Source organism: Prionailurus bengalensis, chromosome E4 (genome assembly GCF_016509475.1).
Source record: "Prionailurus bengalensis isolate Pbe53 chromosome E4, Fcat_Pben_1.1_paternal_pri, whole genome shotgun sequence".
NCBI classification, from domain to species: domain Eukaryota; kingdom Metazoa; phylum Chordata; class Mammalia; order Carnivora; family Felidae; genus Prionailurus; species Prionailurus bengalensis.
Genome location: NC_057360.1, coordinates 44,336,731 through 44,358,112, shown reverse-complemented (window position 1 = coordinate 44,358,112; position 21,382 = coordinate 44,336,731). Strand labels below are relative to the sequence as shown.

The 21,382-nt window shown below is 45.3% G+C and overlaps 1 protein-coding gene across 10 annotated transcripts in view; it reads left to right on the top strand.

The window, feature by feature from the left end:
* Positions 1-21,382, top strand: part of EIF2D (eukaryotic translation initiation factor 2D) — a 29,101-nt gene that overhangs the window by 579 nt on the left and 7,140 nt on the right. For 2 of the 10 annotated variants that reach the window (XM_043568366.1, XM_043568364.1), the window contains exons 2-12: positions 655-845; positions 2,400-2,483; positions 2,994-3,084; positions 14,318-14,425; positions 16,326-16,579; positions 17,056-17,173; positions 18,843-18,888; positions 19,319-19,422; positions 19,520-19,669; positions 20,041-20,130; positions 20,828-20,923. In XM_043568366.1, coding sequence (XP_043424301.1) covers positions 655-845; positions 2,400-2,483; positions 2,994-3,084; positions 14,318-14,425; positions 16,326-16,579; positions 17,056-17,173; positions 18,843-18,888; positions 19,319-19,422; positions 19,520-19,669; positions 20,041-20,130; positions 20,828-20,923 — 1,332 coding nt within the window. Of the gene's footprint in view, positions 1-654; positions 846-2,399; positions 2,484-2,993; positions 3,085-9,594; positions 9,701-14,317; positions 14,426-16,325; positions 16,580-17,055; positions 17,174-18,842; positions 18,889-19,318; positions 19,423-19,519; positions 19,670-20,040; positions 20,131-20,827; positions 20,924-21,382 lie in introns of those variants that run through there. The other 8 variants (XM_043568369.1, XM_043568368.1, XM_043568372.1 and 5 more) reach the window with 7 other exon arrangements.

The following is a 21,382-nucleotide window of genomic DNA, read 5'->3' as shown; positions in this document are numbered from 1 at the left end:
GAAAGAAGGAAGGAAGACAGACAGACAGACAGGGTGCCACTCTCCTAAGAGCTTAGAGTCCCTTAGGAGAAGTCAGATGGGGAACCGAGAAGTACAACGATAGGAGGAAAAGTGTCTAGTGATTACTTCTGGCAGGAGAGACAGACAGATGGAGGGAGAGGTGAGGGAGAATTAAGGGACATGTTTTGAGGAGACCTGTATCTGTTCAGACAGTGTCGCAAACGCAGATAGCACGTTGCGAATTTTGGACCCCGTGTTCTATAGTTGTCACTCTTGGTGCCCTGGTATAGCTTTTTAACCATCTGGGACAGGTTTGCCAAGCATAGAGAGAAGGGAGTGGGTGCGAGGGCTAGGCATAGAGGCAGGAAGGCAGGGCTGAATTTCCAAAGTCAGGCTAACTTGGTTACTGCCTGGATCTCACTTTCCCTCTTTGTTCGTAAAATGGAAAGTCTTGCCCCCAAGAATATGTGACAATAGAGGAGACATGGGATGTGAAAGAGAATAGGATGTTTTGGAAGAGTGTACGAGAGTAGGGCATCATAAAGCAGTTTTTCCTTGGCCCCTTGATTTGATAGTAAGTCCTTCCGAATCCTTTGCATTTCTCAAAATGCATCCAGGCACGATTCATACCACTCATTGGTTTGCTTTCTGCAGGAGAAAGCTTCGGGCTGATGTGATGGCTGCTTTCCCCACTCTAGGAACAGATCAGGTCTCTGTGTTGGTACCTGGAAAGGAGGAGCTCACCATTGTGAAACTGTATGCTCACAGAGGGGATGCAGTGACTGTGTACGTGAGCGGTGGTAACCCCATCCTGTTCGAAGTGGAGAAAAATCTGTATCCGACAGGTATGGCAACAGGATGGACGTGGCCTTTACTGTAATCCTTGCCTGGCATCCGTTTCTCCTTATTTCTTTCATTCACCTGCCTTACTCAAAACCCTAAGTGCCAAATCTCCCAGTACCATCCGTAAGAATCGTTTCGGGCCCAGTGTCCCTAGACTTGGGTCTTTCAAGGTCGAAACTTACTGCCGTAGGAGGGAGAATGAAAGGGCCAATACAGAAAGAGCGCGGTTGCCAAAAGATCTTCTGAGATGAAGGAATAGTAGTTCCTAGTGGGTTAACTAGGGATGGAGCAGGGGTCTCGAAAAGGGTGACATTTCAGGACAGGTAGGAAATACGTCTTAAAACGATGACTGGCAGGATTTTCTTTAGAGACTGAAAAGATCCTGTGATTGGAAAGAAGCTGGGTTAATGAAACCACGTACCCAGCTGTCTTAGTGATGTACTCCCATCGAGATACCTCTCAGGGATTCTTCCTTCGGCTCTATCTGGCTCTCAGGATCCTTTGCTTTCTCTCCTTGTGACAGAACTCAGACATCTAGGGTCCTTTTGTCTCTAGCTGCTGATACCTGCTTTGTCACTGGGGCTTTTCTTGCCCTAAGCTGGGCTGCAGCAGGGTAGGGTGGTCTCCTTGGGCCGCTCCTGCCCCCACCCCACTTTGCTGCTTTTTGATCTAAGGGTTTTTACCACTAATCACTATGAAAACAGAGGGAATACAAATAATAAACATGCGGAAATTTCCAAATTGTTTACAGGCTGGTGCCCTGTTCTTAGTCTACTTGTTTCTGAGGTCACAAATGGAATCCTCCTTGGTCTTTGTCCCCGCTTTTACCTGCTGTGCCCATTTCTACAACTACAATCAGGTGGAATGATAGGGGCCTCCCAGTCTCAGGTGTCATCCAGGTTTTTAAGAATCTACCTTCTTCATTCCAATTGCAAAGCCTGTGGGCCCACTGCCTCCCTGTAATTTCCTAAGCATACCCACAGAAGATTTCCTTAGTCATTGAAGAGAGAGCTTTAAAGACAAGAGAGTGATTACCATTTATAATTTTTAAAAATTATATTCACATGTACTTTTGCATATGTGTATACTTTTTCAATTTTCAGTAGTTTTACCACCTTCACAAGTGTGGAAATTCTTGGTGATATCCTAATATTTATCCTTCCATATTTCCATTTTATATGGCTGTATAATGGTATAAATATGTTTATGTGATTTGTAAGCATTTTTATGTATATTTGTAATCGCTTATATTGCAATTATTAAAAGATAAAAAGGTATATTAGAAAAAAAAAGAATCTGTCTATTTTAAGAAGGAAACCCCTAGAAACCAACGCTACACTGTATGTTAACTAACTTGAGTTTAAATAAATGCATTTAAATTTGAACAAAAACACACAAAAACCAGAATGAACCCTCTTTGGGCCTCACAGCCTCTTCTCTAGCGTTGAGCTGAGTTCCTTTACTGTCCCTGAATTAAAGTGGCCTTCGCGTTTGGCTTTGCCAGTGCCCCAGGAGATTGACTTTTTGGCAATAAATCTGTGTCTCTTTTTGGGCAGTGTATGCCTTGTGGTCCTATCCTGACCTTCTCCCAGCTTTCACGACGTGGCCTCCAGTGCTTGAAAAACTGGTGGGGGGAGCAGGTAAGAAGATTTCCCTATATTCTGGCTATCAACTGAAACCCGCTTAGGAAGGACCGACTACTCCAATAAATGTACCCACTTCCTGCGTTCATATGGTTGAAAAGTGGAATTTTTCCCCCGTTTGCATTTCATCTCTCTCTTGACTGCTTCCGTGAGGTCCCTGGGCCTCTACGACGCTGTTGAAAGGCTTCAGTCAGCTTTGTACTTTGTACTTCAATGAGAAAATAGTTTGTGAACTGCCATAGGCTGTCCTTTAAGTCAGTAAGCTAAATTGGGAAACCAGAATAAGATAGGTCATGGAACTGGCCTTGGTGCTTCAGTTGGATCACTAGCCCCCCTAGGGAAATGGTGTGATACTCAGGTTGCTGTCTTTTAATTTTCATTATGAATAACCTTGCTGATACCTGATAAAGGTTTGTAGGTTGAGTGAATGAATAAATGATGAAGTAGAACTTGGAATTGTTTAGAGGCAGAATACAGGTTGTGATGCATTTGTTTCGTTTGCTGCAGATTTGATGCTGCCAGGACTCGTGGTGCCCCCTGCTGGTCTGCCTCAGGTACAGAAGGGTGACCTCTGTGCCATTGCCTTGCTGGGGAACAGGTACTATGTCAGTCCACTGTGCCTTTGGGGGAAAATCTTCAGTAAAACTGGGGAAGGGTTTGGGAAATGACAACTTCCCAAGCTTATGGATAAAGGATTAAAGGAAGAAAAAGCAGCTTCTTGTGGAGTGGGCCACTGGGGGGATGGTAGTGAGCCTGTGCGGCTGTCTATACATGTGGGCCAAGCATAGCTGCTGCTGCTGTTTTGTTTTTGTTTTTTTAGCAATTTTACATTTACAGAGGAGTTACAAAGATAGTATAGAGGTATAGAGTTCTTATCCAGCTTCCTGTAATGTTTTTTTATAACCTTCCTGATAATGTTTTTTTATAACCAAAGTACAGGTATCAAAACTAAGGAATTAACATTGGCACAGTCCTATGAATACAATTGTAGATTTTATTCATACTCCCCCAGTTTTTCCACGAAATGTCTTTCCATTCAAGAATCCAGTCTAGGGGTTAAAGTTAAACGTCCGACTTCAGCTCATGTCAGGATCTCACGGTGCTTAAGTTTGAGCCCCGTGTCGGGCTCTGTGTTGACAGCTCAGAGCTTGGATCCTGCTACAGATTCTGTGTCTCCCTCTCTCTCTCTGCCCCTCCCCTGCTCGTGCTCTGTCTGTCTCTCTCTCAAAAATAAAGATTAAAAAAAAGGAAAAGGATCTAGTCTAGGATACCTTTTGCATTTAGTTGTTGGCTTCTTAGTCTCTTTGTAGCAGAATTCTCACACAGAATCGTGACACCAAGGCTTAACCTTCCCAGGAAGCAACTTTATTTCTGCCGGCACCACTCAGTTGGGTTTGTACCCAAAGAACTGGACCCCGAATGTCTCGTGGTATAATTTTTTTTATACATTTTCTATTTCTTTGTCTCCCATATATGGTAACACACACAAACATGTAGTCTAATTAAGTAGTCTTTGTTTACAAGGTCATGAGGGATGTTGTCACATAGCACATAGCCAGGTTACCTTAAAGTTTTTTTGTTTTGTTTTTTGTTTTTTCTTTCTTTTTTCTCTTTTTTTCTCTCCTTAGGGAGAGAAACATTTCCACCTTTGATGCTCAGACTTCTCTATTTCGTTTCATAGAGCATCATCTTGGTTTAGAGGTTTATATATTTAAAAAAAATTTTTTTTAATATTTATTTTTGAGATAGAGACAGAGCACAAGCTGGGGAGGGTAGAGAGAGAGGGAGACACAGAATCCGAAGCAGGCTTCAGGCTCTGAGTTGTCAGCACAGAACCCAACGCGGGGCCCAAACCCATGAACCATGAGATCATGATCCGCGCTGAAGTCAGATGCTCAACTGACTGAGTCACCCAGGCTCCCCAAGAGGTTTATATTTTTATAACATTATTACATGAGTGGCCGTCCTTTTTTGTTTTTAAAATTTTTTAACGTTTATTAATTTTTGAGAGAGAGAGAGAGAGAGAGAGACAGAGCATGAAGAGGAGAGGGAGACACAGAATCCGAAGCAGACTCCAGGCTCTAAGCTGTCAGCATAGAGCCCAACGCAGGGCTTGAAATGACAAATTGCGAGATCATGACCTGAGCCAAAGTCAGTCACTTAACCAACTGAGTCACCCAGGCGCTCCCCCTGCTTTTCTTCTTCTTCTTCTTGTTTTTTTTTTTTTTTTGAGTGGCTGTCCTTTTTATTTTTTTTTTTTTTAATTTTTTTTTCAACGTTTTTTATTTATTTTTGGGACAGAGAGAGACAGAGCACGAACGGGGGAGGGGCAGAGAGAGAGGGAGACACAGAATCGGAAACAGGCTCCAGGCTCTGAGCCATCAGCCCAGAGCCCGACGCAGGGCTCGAACTCCCGGACCGCGAGATCGTGACCTGGCTGAAGTCGGACGCTCAACCGACTGCGCCACCCAGGCGCCCCAATGGCTGTCCTTTTTAAATCATGGCCTCAGTGAGACTGGAGACGGACCGTACAACCAAAGGAACTAAGCAGGGTAAGGTTAAGCACCCTCCCAAAATTAGGAGGATAATTCCCATGAGGGTTTTGAATCTCCTAAGAGTTGAAAACCATCCTCCGAATAACTCCCCAGGGTCCCGACCTTTCCAGATCTGAACTGGGACATGAGTAACCTTTCTCATTGATCTGTGATCTCCTCTGTGACTTTCCTCTCATCATCTGTCTGTAGGTAGCAGTTGCTCAGGGTAAATTTTTCAGAAACACCTCCCTCAGAAGCAAGCAGGTAGATAGATGGCATTTGATAGATGGCATTGCACATTTTGGTTTGCTGCTTGGCTAGTAAGTTAAGAGCTCTGGCATTTTCATTGGTTATAATTTCTACAGCTGCTTGCAGTCTGATTATGTGGTTTAGCACGTAAATGGGAGTGTGGTAGCCCCAAGACCCATCCTCTGCCCAGGGGGCAGGGCCATAATATTGCATTATATGCTCAGGAGGCCATTTATCATCTTTTTAATTACCAATCTGTAAGGCACCCTGCTTCCTTTTAGTCTCCTTGTGTCCATACACTTGGACTCCCAAATGTTTCCCTCTGGCAAGTGGAATCAGGAAGACATGGACGAATAGTTTCCAGCACATATGACCCTGACCAGACTAGGGAGGTACTATATAGGCGCTCCTTTTGCACATCTAGTGTAGTCCCCCTGGGGCCCACCATTTGATGGCTGCGTTGACATTGTCTTCAGCCTCTCAGAGATGAGAGAAGTTAGATAAGCGGTGGGGATCTGGCTTAAGGTGATCTGGGGTTCCCCAACATTGGGTTTTTTGGGCAGTTGAGTTATAAAATCTTTGGCCTAGGCATGTTAAGTTTTTAACAGAGATGGTGATGAATTTTTTCCCCACTAGACAAGACAGTCTTTCCCAATAATTGAGCTTTTGGGAAGCCAAACCCCAGTAGTAGGACTGGGGTATTTTGTTTTACTGTAAGGTTTGTGGGGATCTGATTTTCTAGTCTCTCATGGCCATTGTTTCCCAGCGTTGGTACCATCAAAGTATCCTATCCACAAAAGGAAGGTGAGTGTTAACAGAAACCTCTCCCCACATTTCCAGCTGGCCGGGGTGGCCTCGGCCAATCCTATGGCAAAGAGTAGAGAAAGAATCACAATAATAGTGAGAAACAGGACATGACAGTGCATCACAGTAAGGAAATAGATCTGGAAAATAAGGACAGTCTTTTGTTTCACCAAACCATCGATTCCTTAAGCTTCTGCCGTGTGTAGATTAGTCAGCTTCCAGAGTGACTAAAGCAGGGCTACAGTCTCCCCAAGCCTCTGGAGTTGCAGATTGCTGCTTCTGTATGGTCTTTGTATGGCGTTGAAGGCCCAGGAATGCATTCCCAGTTTCAAGATGCCAGCTTTTCTCTGCTGTAGTGAATCCAGGGACCCACTTTGGCCACCTTTACTGTAATAGGGGTGGACAAAATAACAGTGAATGGGCCCCTCTAGAGGGGCTTTAGGGGTTGGACATTTCACTCCTTTATCCATACTGCATCTCCTGGTTTAAAGGGGTGAGCATCTGTGATCAGATTCACAGGTAATATCTCTGACCCAGTGGTGTAAGGTGGTTAGGGTAGAGCCGAGGGCCCACATCTGTTGTCTTAGTGTTAGATTGTCTATCTCATTTAGATATCCTCTTATGCCCTTGATAATGGGGGGAGGGCACCCATAAAGGATTTCATAAAGGGAGAACCCCATCTGCTTCTTTTGCCTCCCACCTGCAGCTGCAGTCTGCCTCCCTGAAGGTCCTTTATCTCTCCCTACCTAATGTCAACCCTTTCCCTATTTATTTCTTCCCTGAAGTAGGGCCTGTAACTGCTGTTAGGAAACAGGGACGATGACCGTTCCGGCTTCTTTAAGCTGATAAGGGATGGTGTGGGGGTACAGCTGTTAGTCTACCCAAGAGTCGGTCGAGTGGCCCACAGTATGGTTTTACAGGAAGGCTGTCAGGCATGAGGTAGCATAAACATTAGTGGACATAAAGAGAAAAACACAAAGTAAAGATTATACTGACCAACAAGATAGCATCTTAAGATAATGTCTACGGTTTCCAAACCTGTCAAACAGTCTAGGAGAGACCCTGCCTTTGTAAACAACGTATGTCAGGGACTCTCTCATAACCCAGGTGATGGAGGAGCAGGAGCAGTTAGTCATTAATGGCAGCTCTATTTTTAAGAGTTCGGCCCTAACTTCATTTCAAAATTTTTTAAAGCTTCTAATGCTTGTGAGGTGTTATTTAGAATTTTGCTGAGTATAAGCAGTTTGCTTTATTTTGAGGTGTAAAACTTCCAAGAGCAGGAGTTCTACTAGAGAAAGAGTCAAGGCAGCCATTTACCATGATTAATTTGTAAATTTTTAGGTAAGCCAAACCTGGATATTATTTTATAAAGCAGAATTTGTATTACTTTTTGTGCCTTTCCTGTCTTGGAGGGGAAGACCTTTACCAATTAGTAAAAGTATTGAAACCTAATTGTCAGTCCTTTCTGGATAGCCTCCAGTTTCTTGATTGTCTGGGAGAGCAAGTTTATGATTGAAAGGATTGTTTTTAAGACATACCTCACAGGCTGCTACCACTTGCAGAACTGTCCTTGACAAATTGTTTTCCAGTAAACACCCTTTAGGCCATTTGATTAAATTTTGTCCCTTCCTAAAAGAAAGGTCTGATCCTGTGTTTTAATGATCTTTTAGCTCTGTGAGTTTGGTAATAGTAATGACTCTGCTCTGTTTATAACCATTCCAAGGGCTGGAGACAGTGTCTAGGAGTCAGACCCCAGTTTATTATTTTTTCGGGAGAGTAGATGGGATTGAGTTTCCTTTAATACTTATATAGCAGGCAAACTGTTTTCCTGAACCTGGTATCTGCAGCCTGCAATATCCAGTAACTTCTAAAAACTCACATAATTGTGTCTCTGTCCTGGAGTTACCCAAGGCTCTGAGTTTCTGATAGACAGTTGGTTTAGGGGAGCCACCTTGAAGAGCCCCAGGCCCCACTTAGTCCTTCCAGGGACATTAGTTATCTGAGCCCTCACAGATAGAGGTCCCTGAGGACATTCGGATCTCCACTGATTGTCTCCACATAAGGGGCATGGCTTATAGGGTTTTCATTTTGGTTGTCCCCTCTGAGGACGTTCTCCTTTTAGTGCTCTGAACGGGCATATAAATGGCACTTGGTGCCAAGACCTTGGGAAGTCCAGTCTGACATAGTACATAAAGCCACAACTAAGGTCTCAGATTATTTTTTTAAGCTTCCTTTTCTGTTTGTTGTTTTGTTTTTTTTATTCTTATTCACCTTTGATCTTGATTGTAATATACCGAATTGGCAGCTCATCAGAGCTCCTCCAGGGTCCCTTCAAAGGCCAACAGCCGATTTTTGCATCTTCTCTGAATATCTAGGGCTGTTTGAGTAACAAATTTGTCCTTTAAAATCATCTCAGCCTTAGGGGTGTCAGGGGAGTTAGCCATATATTTAATGAGAGCCTCCCTCAACCTCTTTAGGATGGCCATCAGGCTCTCATTTTGTGTTTGTAAGATAGTGACTAATTTAGCATAATTTAAGGGCCAAATCTTAGATTTCCTTAATTTTTTTTTCAAAACATGTCTCATTAAGAGTCTGGTTTAACAAAAGCGTTATATCTTTCCAGATCAACACCGAAACATACGTAATATTCTGAATGGCCTTTATGTACTTAACGATCAGAAAATTTACCTAGATCTCCTTTTATGTGTCTTAAACCTTGTAACATAAAGGTTTTTTCTTCTGGCATTCTAGCTTGTTATAAGGGATACATGCCTGTTACAGGGAGGGCCTGGATAAGGTGGGTAGCAGGGAGCAGAATTGTATTTTTTGTTTTTTACAGATTGAGGACCTGAGGAGGAGGAGGAGGAGGAGGAGGAGGAGGAGGTTGAGGTGGGAGACTTCCCTTCCTCCTTCTCTAGGTCTCTTTTGGCCCAAAAACAATAAACATAGGGGAATTCTCCCCATTTCCCTTCACATTTGCAAAACAAGTCCAATTGTAGGATAGTAATGTCATTGATATTTCCCTCTGGTGGCCAGGTTCCCTCTTCCAGTTTGTTTTGGGGCCAAGCCTTTGTGCAAAAGAAAATGAATCATAATGCATTCCAAAGGAGTAATGGCTTTGGTTGGGGAATTACCCATTTATAGGAAAGAGGAAGAAAGTTGTCCCTTATCTCAATTTCCTATAGCTGGCCAGGAGAAACCTCATCTCCTGGCCCTGGGTTCTGGCCGGCTATGCAACTGGCAGCCAAAAGCCCTCTCAGTCTCGCAAGGTGCTGAGAGTAGTCATTCTTACCCGGGTTGACCCTACCTCCCAAGAGCTGACCTGGTCTTTCCTGTTTTGTTTTGTTTTGGTTTTGTTTTGTTTTGTTTTGTTTTGTTTTTACCCCTCTGTTTCCCACCTGCAGGACCTTTGGGGTATGGACTGTGACCAAGGAAGACTTTCCTGGTTGTCATAATATGCACTCATTTTATTTTGGCCCAACAGTAACTTACATATTGATTATTGGCCATTGAGGGAAGGGGTTAAAGAGCCAAAGTCAAGGTCCATTCCCCTGCTGTTTTCAACAATGCCCACATAAATATGTTTCAGCCATGTGGATATCCGTTTTCAGCATACAATGGACTAAGGTTAGTAAAATGGCTCCCACATATCTTAGTAAAAGCCCTTCATATATCATCCCTCCCTCATATGGCATGGGCATCCAGTCCTCTGCTGACCAGGAACAACAGAAATGTAGAGGATTTGGAGGCTGGCATGAAGGGTATTGCCATCATGTTCCCAGCCTTTGGAACAAAGGAGGGGGAGTTTTAATCTTAACCCAGTATACTTTTAAAATCCATTTATTGTAACCTTAGTGCATCCTGACCACACATAAAATTTCTGTGTGAAGATTTTCTTCATGAACCTTCTACAACCTTTCTTTGCATTTAGATTTTATCCCAAGCCATTTCTCTCCAAATAACCAGTCTCATTTAGGACAAAATTACTTTTTTTTTTTTTTACCTTTAACAAAAATATCTTTCCATTTCTTATTTCTTTCTTTCATATCTCCTTTTCTACATACAGAGTTGCTTTTCTTGTTTTTATCAGTTTTAATTACATTTAGCAGAATTTTAACTCTTTGAAACCTTAGTCTCCAGTGAAAACTAAGTGGTAACTAATTGTGTGCTTTATGTTACATCAGAATTTTTTTAGATGGCAAACTTAAGAATCCATTAATCATAAAGCATGTTTTCCCACAGATCCAAATATCTTTAGTTTCTCTGTAACAAGTCAGAAGCACAAACCTACATCTAGTAATTAGTGCTTTAGCCTCTTATCTCGTTAGCTGTCTAATGAATTCAATCTCAATTTATCATGCAAGCAAAACTTTAATGTTTTAGGTTACCAATGACTTTGAAAGCTATCTTAACAATTACCCATGAAAACTTTGAGACGGACAAAATTAACCATCATTTTAAGTCACCTTTTTGCTGACAAATTGCAACAGAGATAACAGCTTATTTGACCTTTAAAAAACCTTAGGTAGAAAAAAGTTTTATATATTTACTGCTGATAATTCTAAAAAGTTGTCTGTTTTAAACCAACAAACTTAAATCCATTTAAATACCAAATATGTTCCATCTGTGTCCATTTATTAAATTTTTTTTTCAACGTTTATTTTTTTTTTTGGGACAGGGAGAGACAGAGCATGAACGGGGAAGGGGCAGAGAGAGAAGGAGACACAGAATCAGAAACAGGCTCCAGGCTCCCAGCCATCAGCCTGACGCGGGGCTCGAACTCACGGACCGCGAGATCGTGACCTGGCTGAAGTCGGATGCTTAACCGACTGCGCCACCCAGGCGCCCCCATCTGTGTCCATTTAAAAGTGAATCAATCTGTTCCCCATTGTCTGTTTTTACCTAGGGCACCAGTGGGGAAATATGAAGTGTGTGGTCTTTGCTCCAAGACCTCTAGGATGGGAGAAAGGGCTGATGGTGCCTGAGGCATTGAGGAGCCAGTTATGCAGGCTGCCCCCCAGGTGGTGTGGAAAAGGAGGGGGAAGGGAAGGCAGAAGAGGAGAGGTATGAGCAGAAGGCACAGAAAGAGAATTCCCAGTTTTAAATCTTATCAGCTCAGACAGAGGAGCAGACTCCAGGTTTCTTTAGTTTTGTTTTGTTTTCCACTAGTGGAATTAGGCAGTCTGTTATCAGTCCAGAGAAGATAGGGAATTTCCCCAAAATAAAAGTAGTTTCGGCAGCTTCTTGGGAATATTCCTTAAAGTCCCCGTTCTGAGATAGAATAACCAGAGACAGTTGGCTCTAATTATCATAGTCATTGACCCAGGAAATGAACAAGAGACAAGTCCCCACACACACTCACACAGCAACTCCAACCCGCTGCCCAGTGCCCAACACCTTAGAGTTGCAGCTCCATTCCTCGTCCCTTGTAGAACTACTATGGCAACTCTGGGAGGTGATCAGGTTCCCCTTCTGCCTCTTAGGGGCAAGTCTGCCTAAACGAACCTGGGTTATTACCAGTCTGACAAGGAGTGCTCCCTGAGCTGGTTCCTGGGCCTCATCGGTTTCGTTGGCACACACGGGGTCCTCGCCTCGGCATGCTGGGAGGGCTGGTCTCTTGCGGATCAAGCAGTCCACTGGCGCCAGGGGAGGCCGCCTTTGCTGGTGCCCTGAGGTTTGTATCCCCAGTGGCGAAGGAGGTGGAAACGCACCATCAGATCCCGGACGAGCCCCCAAGTAATATAGCAGAATTCTCACACGGAGTCATGACACCGAGGCTTTTCTTTACAGGAAGTAACTTTATTCCTACCAATACCGTTCAGTTAGGTTCATACCTGAAGAATTGAGCCCTGAAGATCATGGCATAGTTTTTTTATATATTTTCTATTTCTTTGTCTTCCATTTATGGTGACACACACAAACATGTAGTCTGATTAAGTAGTCTCAGTTTACAAGGTCATGATGTTGTCACATAGGTGCATAGCCAGATTACCTGAAGTGGTTTTTTTCCCCTCTCTTTTTTTCTCTCCTTAGGGAGGGGACCCTACCACATCTTGTCTGTGACATTTTCTTGGTCTTTTTTTCATTGTCTTAACACCTTTTTCCCCATCATCTACGTCATCATCCTCTCTCTTAATTCTTTTTTTTTAAATCATTTATTTTTCAGAGAACGCAATGGGGGAGGGATAGAGAGAGAGTGAATCCCAAGCAGGCTCTATGCTGTCGGCACAGAGCCCCATATAGGGCTCAATCCCATCACCCTGGGATCATGACCTGAGCCAAAACCCAGAGTGGGAAGCTTAACTGACTGAGCCACGCAGATGCCCCAATAGCTTTATTGAGATCTAGTTTACATACTATAAAATTCACCAATTCCAAATGTACAATTCAGTGATTTGTAGTGTATTTTTACAGAGTCGTTCAGCCGTCCCCCCACGGCATCTTTTTAAAAATAAATTAGGGAATATTCATATGAATAGTTCGGAAAAATTCTTTTCTCCTAGAAGTAACTGTATCATTTGATGCATACATCCTTGTCAGCCTTCTTGAATGTGTGTATATATGTGCATATAAAAACGTATGATTTTGGTGTGTAGGTTAAAAATACAACCAAATGGAATTACACTTTATCTGTATTGTTTTTTCACTTAAGATCATGGGGACATTTTCCAGGTCAGCAAGCTCAGGGACGCTGAGCCTTCTTACCTGCTATGTGATGATGGAAGAGGTCCTCTCCGAGTGGACCTTGTGGTCACCTCCAGTGTGTCTTCATCACAAACAATATCTTACTGACGCCTCTAGGGAGAGCGTGTCTTCCCACACTCCCACCAACACTGGATACAATCCGTTGTTCTTCCTTGTGGCATCTTGAGTGAAACATAATTTTTTTCTCATTGCTTCTTTGAGAGAGAAAGAGATTGTAGGCATGGGAGGGGTCAGCGTTGAAAGATCTTACTGTTGCTACTCATGTTCTCCTATTTTCCTTGAACCTTTTGGAACCAAGACCTGGAAAGGCTTCCTTCCTTGTTTACCTGTTGCACAACTTGCAGTTGAAAAGGACGGTGGTGTCACTGGTTTTCCCTGGGATTCTATCCAAGATGGGAGAAAACTACAGAAACGTGTATTTGGCCTGCTCAATTTGGCCTTTAAAACGTCTGTGGGGATGTAGCTTTAGACGGTTTGTGGCAGAGAATGAGGGTATGAAGGGGGGTTTATTAAAAATATGAAGCATGTTCGAGATTGAAGTTTTTGAGCCAACGGCCCTTCCAGAGGTAGAAGAAAAAGATCCCTCTTTTTGGAACTGAGAGAGAAGCCAGCTTCAAAGTTTCTATGGTAGTAATTGATTGACCTGTGGGCACAGTAAGTGGAGCCACCAGCTTAGCAAACGTTTTTCTTAAGTTCAGGTGTTGGGAACTCTGCCCTTGAATCTCCTCCCTTGTGCCCAGGTGACCTTGGCCAGGCTTGTCTGTTCTCTGTGATCCTGTCAGGCAGCAGACCTTACAGGCAGTGTGTGGGCAATGCTTGAGGACTGGGCTGGCACACGTGTCCCATTTGGGCTTTGGAAGTTTATGTAGTTACTGTGAAAGAGATTGTTTTTGATAATCACTGGACTCACTCAGTTCTTAGTAGATGGTTACAAGGAGCGAGCCCTGTAATAAAGAGCCAGCTTAGAAGGAACCTCCCCAGTAAGTTCCACTGTTTCTCTCTTCTCTCTTCCCTGTGGCCTCCCTTGGCCTAATTTATGGCATACGAATGGCCTTCCTTTTGAATCTCTGCATAGGATGGCTATGCCTTTAAGGTAAGGGAGGTCATTTATATTTTTGGAATTAAATGGAGGGAATTTTTTTTTTTGAAAGGGAGAGAGTCTTTAGGAGGCTCCACACCCAGCACATAGCCAACATGGGCCTTGATCTCACAACCGTGAGATCATAACAAAGGTAACTTTAAATATCCTTGCAAGTCATGCCTGGGTTTGATTCATAATAGGGATAAAACAAACAGTGATGACATCAGCAGAGTAGTTACTTAGACAGAAGGGGCATGTTGGTCAAGGGATTTTTGAAAGTCCTATTTAGAGTTAATCTGAAGAACACTGAGACCTGACTGAGTTTACTCCTGTGATGCGGGTGGTTGCTTCCAGTTTGCAAACGCGGTGCTCTTAGCATATGTGTGGAGAGATAGTCCTGACATGTGCCCTCCTGTGAGACTTTCCCTGACGTGTGTGTCTGGCTTCCTCCCTCTCAGAGCCCCTGTTGCCGTCGGAGTTGCTGCCATGTCCACAGCCGAGATGCTCACTTCAGGCTTGAAGGGAAGGGGCTTCTCTGTGCTCCACACCTACCAGGACCACTTATGGTGGGTTCCGTGTTCCTTCTGTCAGAGAGATGGCTGGCTGGGGGGATAGAGCACAGGGCCTGCATTCACAAATGAGAGCCTGCGTCCCTGCCATGTCCTTCTGCAAGTTGCTGGTCCAGATATTAATTTCTTTGCTAGTGTGGAAAGGAAAAATGGATGGATGGATGGATGGATGGATGGATGGATGGATAGATTGGTTTAATTTTTTTTGTTCTTGTTCAGAGAAAAATTGCAGAGAACTTTGATTATTTTCCAGGTGGATTGTAGAATCCTGGGCCTAGAAGAAGGCCTTACAGACTCTCTGCTCTGCCTTTCAGTACAGGGATATTCTTGTTTTATATGGCTTTAATCAGTGTGGTTTTATCTGCCACACACATTTAGGCATCGTCTTGCCCTACAGTGAGTGCCCCGGTGTTCTTGCTTATGATTCCAGATCAAAGCAGAGTGGACCTTCAGGCACCACAGTCATGACCTGATTATTTTTGTTGTTCAGATTTCCCATTTCCAATCTCCCTATTGTGGAACTTACGTTTTCTCACCATAACACTTGCTTTCTCAAGCCATGTACCAGTTTATTTTCTGGTTATTTTCTTGTCATTTTTACCAAAACAGTAATAGTACTTTTTTCGAAAGCACTCTGCCTGGTCTTTAGGCTGGGTGATGTGGCCTGTTGGCATAGACACATCCTTACATCTTCAGCCCAGTGTCGGAGTCCCTCATTTGATAAGTATTGGCCGAAGCCTGCTGTGCTGCAGGTACACCCCGTTGGCCTGTGTGCCAGCAGATATGTGAGGGCTGCTTCCGGATGTTCTCCAGGCACCGGCTGTTCTGTCAGTGTGAGCAGGGCCGTCGGGGTCACACTGCTAATCGTTTTACCAGCAGCGGCTCCGTTCCCCTTGCCCACGTTTTAAAAAATTTGTGTACTTAGCAGAACAGCCTAAATGTAGAGTCCGGCCTCACTATTAACACTACTACGAGACGTGCTGCAACCCTTAGTTAGAACTGAGTTTGCTTTCCGTGATCTTGCTCCACGTGCTCTGTACGAGGCGTTGCTTTTTTCCCTGTCTTCCCGAGACTCGGTGGCATAAAGCCATGTAATCTCCACGCTGCAGGTTAGATTGCACCCTGACATCACAGGGAAGCAACTGATTCTGCAGTTGTGGAGCAGGCCAGGTGTTTGTTCCTTGACAAGTACTCTGAGCCCCGGGTTTGTATTTCCCCACACTGGTACTGCAGGTACCTGTGCATCTTCCTGTTTATTTAATTCAAAATGTCTTATTTTTAACTCATGTGAAGGGGATACTGTTGGGGGCTTCTCTTTTAACTACTTTTTCTTTGATCTGTCCTTGTCCCCAGATGTATATTAGTGACATTATTATTCCTTTGGGCCAGGGAGGAAGCAAGAATTACCCTCCCCATTTGAGAGATGAGGAAACTGAGGCAGGGGTTTTTCTGGGCCCAGAATTAGAAATACAGTTTATTTTATTTATTTTATTTTATTTTATTTTATTTTATTTTATTTTATTTTATTTTATTTTAGAGAGTGTGAGCGCACGCAAGTTGGGGAAAGGGGCAGAGGGAAAGACAGAGAGAGAGAGAGAGAGAGAGAGAGAGAGAGAGAATCTTAAGCAGGCTCCATGCTGAATATGGAGCCTGACATGGGGCTCAATTCTACGACCCTGGAATCACGATCCGAGTGGAAATCAAAAGCCGGATGCTCAACCAGTGGAGCCCCCCAGGTGCCCTGGAAATAGAGTTTAGATGGGAGCTCAGACTCTCTGCTGTCTCCTGGACACCACTGCCATGGCTCCTACTCTCTCTGGACTCCCAGCTGACCCTGAGCAGGACTGGAGAATATCGTTGGCTGCTGCTTGCCGTTTCTGACATGCGATTTTTCCAGGCGATCTGGAGACAAGTCTTCTCCACCTTCCCTTGCTCCACTGGCCCTGGATCCCCCAGATCTCAGTGAAGAGAAGGAGTCTGTCCAGGCAGACCCCGCCCTGCAGGGAGACCTGAGGCGCCTGACCCTGAAGGGAGAGGAGGAGAATGGGGAGGTCCAGCGGATGTGTGGGGAGAAGTCCCTATCAGAAGCCTCGGAAGACCCCAGTTTCAGGGGCCTGAACCCAGACCCCACAGGCAGCAAGACCCTTCAAGGTATAGCTCTGGGAGTAGAAGGACCCACTTCCTGTCAGTTTAGGAAATGTGCTTTGCTATGCTTCTTTCTGACTAGAGCAGCTCTAGGAGAACAGGAAAGTCCTTGTTTTGGTGAGGGTAGTTCAGCAGCCCTTTGACATCTGACCTGGAGTCTCTTTCACACCAGTCGTGTTTCCCTGGTGCCGGTCTGTCCTGGCACTTGGACTGTTTCCAGCCCCAGAGGCCTCCACGGTTTTTTTAGGCTCTGACTTCTCTGTCAGAGAAGCACTTGCTCCTGGCTGGGTGGGACCTTGTGGCTAGACCTCTTCTCTGGGGTCTGCCCTCTTGAAAGGCTCAGTGCTCAGAAGCTTTGGTGCCCAGGATGGGTTCCTTCCAGGGCTAAGGGGGTGAGGCAGGGGTGGGGCTGGGCGGGGATTGTACTATACTAGGCATTCTGTATCCGTCAGAAAAATGTGGTTCTTGTCTTTTCCTTGCAGAACAAATGGATGAACTGGTACAGCGATGCTTCTTGCATGCTTTAAAATGCCAAGTCAGAAAAGCTGACCTCCCTTTACTCACCAGCACGTTCCTTGGCAGCCACATGTTGTCCTGCTGGTATGGAAGGCGTGGTGGGGGCTGGCGGCCGGGGCGAGGGCTCTCTCTCTTGTCCCTTGGTGGTATGTCAGGACAGGGCTGTGGGAGAATTGGTTGAGGGACATGCTGTGGAGAGAGTGGCGTGGAGGGTTGATCTGGCAAATGAATTTGGTCCTGAGTGTTGAACACTTCAGTTTTAGCCAGCAAAAGGATGTTGATTCGGGTTAAAATTCCCCATATTCTCCGAGCATTGCCTCAGCTGTGGTGATTCCGGGCTGTCTCATGAATCGGGCAGCCTGTCCTATTCAGGAAGAGGTCCCCCCCCCCCCGGAGCCTCTCAGTCAGGAGGCTTCATCTGGATTGTACAGCCCCTTCACAGGTTACTTTCAAAGTAGGTGGTCCTGGTTACATTGTGTCAGGAGGAAGAATCCATGTGAGCCCCCCCACACCCTGAACACAGGGGCCAGGAGACAGGATCACATGTAGAGAGAACCTGGACTTTGAAAACAGACATCTTGGCTTAAATGCCAGCTCCCAGGGTTTGGGAACAAGGTGTATTTGAACTTGTTATGGAGCTTCTCTGAACCCTCATTTCCAGCGCTTGTAGGATTGTTGTCAAAGTTAAATAGCCTGACATTTAATAAGCACCCAGTAAATATCAGGTCAGATGGTTTGCTCACTGATTTTTACACTCAGACTAACTTTTCTTTTTTGAGAATTTTACCGTGTTTTTTAAAGTGTGGTTTTAATGTGATTCTCTTCCTGTTTACATGTGGGCTTCTTTAAGGCATCCTATACGAGTGTGGGGTCAGAGTGTGTGGTAATTTGTCCTGTTCTTGCTGGGTTGTAAGTAACTGGGAAAGAGGTCCTAGAGTCTTCTCTAGGATATAGGTTCTTAACCTGGGAGGGGTTCTAGAAGGGCTCTCTGTGTATCCCACTGCTGTTGCTTGTCACATTTTGAGAAAAATGTAAGTTCTGAGAACAGGGACTGATGATGACTTTCTCAGGACCATCCCACCCCAAAATTAACAGCTATAGGGTAGGGGTCAGCAAACTCTTTCTATAAAGTGCCAGAGAGTAAATATTTTAGACTTTGCAGACCAGAGAGTCACTATTGCAGCTACTCGGCTCTACCCTTTCAGTGACAGTAGTGAAGGGATGTGGCCAGATATGGCCTACAGCACATAGTTTGCCAAATCCTGTCCTGGGCCCAGCTGCCTCAGTGAGCTTGGTGTTGGAAAGGTTCTCCTTGAGGTGAATCTTTGGAGACCACAGAAGGTGGTCTAGTTTGAGAGAACTCTAAAGCCATATCCAGTATGGTAGCCACCAGCCATATGCGGCTATTTAAATTGAAACTAGTTAAAATTAAATAACATTTAGAATGTAGTTCCTCAGTCCCATGAGTTGCATTTTAAGGGCTTAATAGCCACATGTGGCTAGTGGCTACCATATTGGATAGACAGACAGAGAACGCTCCATATTTACAGAAAGGTCTGATGGACAGCAGTGATCTAGAGTGTCCTAAAGTCGGTATCCCTCTCTGATGCCACCACTGGTCAGAGTCTGGAACAGCGGCTTCTACCTGAATGTGGAGGGGGATGGCTGAGGAACAATGTCCCCCTCTCAGGACCGGGCAGCTCCCACCACAGTTCTTCTGTTAGCTTAACTTGCCTTTTCCATCTGCCACCAGCCCTGAAGGACGACAGCTGGACATCAAGAAGTCCAGCTACAAAAAGGTAAGCAGGTACCTTCTCCACATACCCACACAGAGAGTCATGTAGGGGCCCATGTGCCATGAGCTGGATGGACGCTGGGGAAGCCCTGTCTGTAGGGCTCAGGCTAGAATTAAGCTTTTTGATTCCTGGTGTAAGGAGGGGAAAGAAAACTCTCCCTGGACTGAGGCAGTTGGGCGGGCACCCACGCCCCTCTCTCCCTTCCACCCCTTTATATCTGGCCAGAGTTCCAAAAGGTTTCACCAGTTAGTCTGTAGCCGCTTCCCACTCCCTGAGCCTCAGAGTGGGGGGCCTCCCAGTTCCTGGTTTGATGAGGGCAGGGACTGTCATGTGCCCCACCCAGGGACAGGCCAGGCTCAGCGTGGGGTATGTCAGGCGCTCAGGACGTGCGTGCCATCGGTGGAGTCCCTAGCACTGGCCCTCTCTCCCTTAGCTCTCTAAGTTCCTGCAGCACATGCAGCAGGAGCAGATTATACAGGTGAAGGAGCTGAGCAAAGGGGTGGAGAGCATTGTGGCTGTGGACTGGAAGCACCCGAGGTGAGTGCAGGGGGGCCTGGTCACCGTAGCTCAGCTGGCCCGGGGCACCTGGGTATAGTATAAAATGTGTTTTTTCTTTCCTTCTGCCGGGTTTTAGGATCACATCTTTCGTCATAGCCGAGCCCTCCCTGGCCTCCCAGACTATCCAGGAGGGTAGCAGGGAACAGCCCTATCACCCTCCAGATATAAAATCCCTCTACTGTGTCCCAGCCAGCATGACTCTGCTCTTCCAGGAGTCTGGCCACAAGTGAGTTTTTGGAGAGCAGCCCTCCTCTGCCTGCTTGGTGCTCTGGCCATAGATCCTCTCCAGCTGAGTAGCTTTCTTCTGGGACTGGCAGAATGTGCTCTGCCCCGTCCTCCCTTTCTCTCACGTCCAGCTTCCAGCCTCCTTCCCCTGGGAAGCGTCTCTGAACAAATGAGAGTAGTCCTCTCCCTTTTCTACCGTAACTACTCTGCACACGGTCCTGCTCACGTCAGTCAGGAAAGGGAAGAAAATAGAGGTCAGAGAGCCCAGGAAAGCAGCCTGCCTAGCAGAGAGCGAGTCTTGGTGTCCACAGTTTATCTCCTGGCACAGCAGGAACTAACCACCCCCCCCCCCCCCGGTCATTTCTGACCTAGGAAGGGGAGCATTCTCGAGGGCGGTGAGGTCCGGACGATCATCATCAACTATGTCAAGAGAAATGACCTCGTTGATGCGGACAACAAAAAGTGAGTGGGTGTGGAGCTCTGCTGGAGATTAGTCCGTGACGACGCACTCTTGCACACCCCTGTGGAGGATGTCTGCACTGGAGGGGAACGGGGGAAAGCACAGCCGTTTGGACCAGTGGTTTCTGAGCCAGAGGCTGTGGACACACCTCGAGTTGTTGTCTGGTGCTCAGATCCACATGTGCTGTCAGCACTGACTATATATAGCCTGAGTTCGTATCAGCTCATATATATCCACTGCTGGTTTTCAAATGCATGTGCTATTGTGAGGAATAAAATGCAAACTTAGAAAAATTTTACCGAAGTCCTTGTGGCTTTTTGGTGTTCTCTGTTTTCTTAGTAAGTGGATACAAAAGATAAACTACTAAATGAAGAACATTCCGTTACTTTTTTTTTTTTTCCAGAAGATATCCCCATGATCAGAGAGTTGGAAACTGTTGGCCTAATCATGATGAGTTAGCAGAACTGAGCCAGGGATCCCATCACCCCCTCCCCTCTACCACCTGCATTACCCTTGTTCTAGGAAAACCTTCCATATGTCCCATCCACAGGGTACACTGCTTCATGGACTGTGGTCCCTGAATTGGTTCTAATGGTTCTGGATGACAACAAAGGACATACAAGAGACGAATCCTGAGGTGGCCCTGGGGTCAGTAGGGGCGGGAGTGGCATTTCTTTATTATCTCTTCTTTCCCTTCAGTCTCGTGAAATTGGATCCCATCCTGTGTGACTGCATCTTAGAGAAAAACGAACAGCACACAATCATGAAGCTTCCATGGGACAGTCTCCTGACCAGGTAGTGGGGATTGGCAGTCCCTCTCCAGTGTTTCCCCCCACCCTCCCCTGAATGTCCATCACATTGAACTGTAAAGTTGTCACTGTCTTAGTCTTTGATTTTTCTTTCCATAATTCAACTGATAATCGTCTACATGAACACGGTTTTGGTGATTTTGATGTGGAAGTTCCTTGGAATGATTTGAGCCAACACAATATAGAAGAGAACCTAAGGGGCACCTGGGTGGCTCAGTCGGTTAAGCATCCAACTTCAGCTCAGGTCATAATCTCACGGCTCATGGGTTCGAGCCCCTCATCAGGCTCTGACTGGAGCCTGCTTCGGATTCTCTGTCTCTCTCTCTCTCTTCTCTCTCTGCCCCTTCCCTGCTCTCACTCTGTATGTCTCTCTCTCTCTCTCTCTCTCTCTCTCTCTCTCAAAATTAAACATTAAAAATTTTTAAAAAAAGAGAGAACTTAAAAG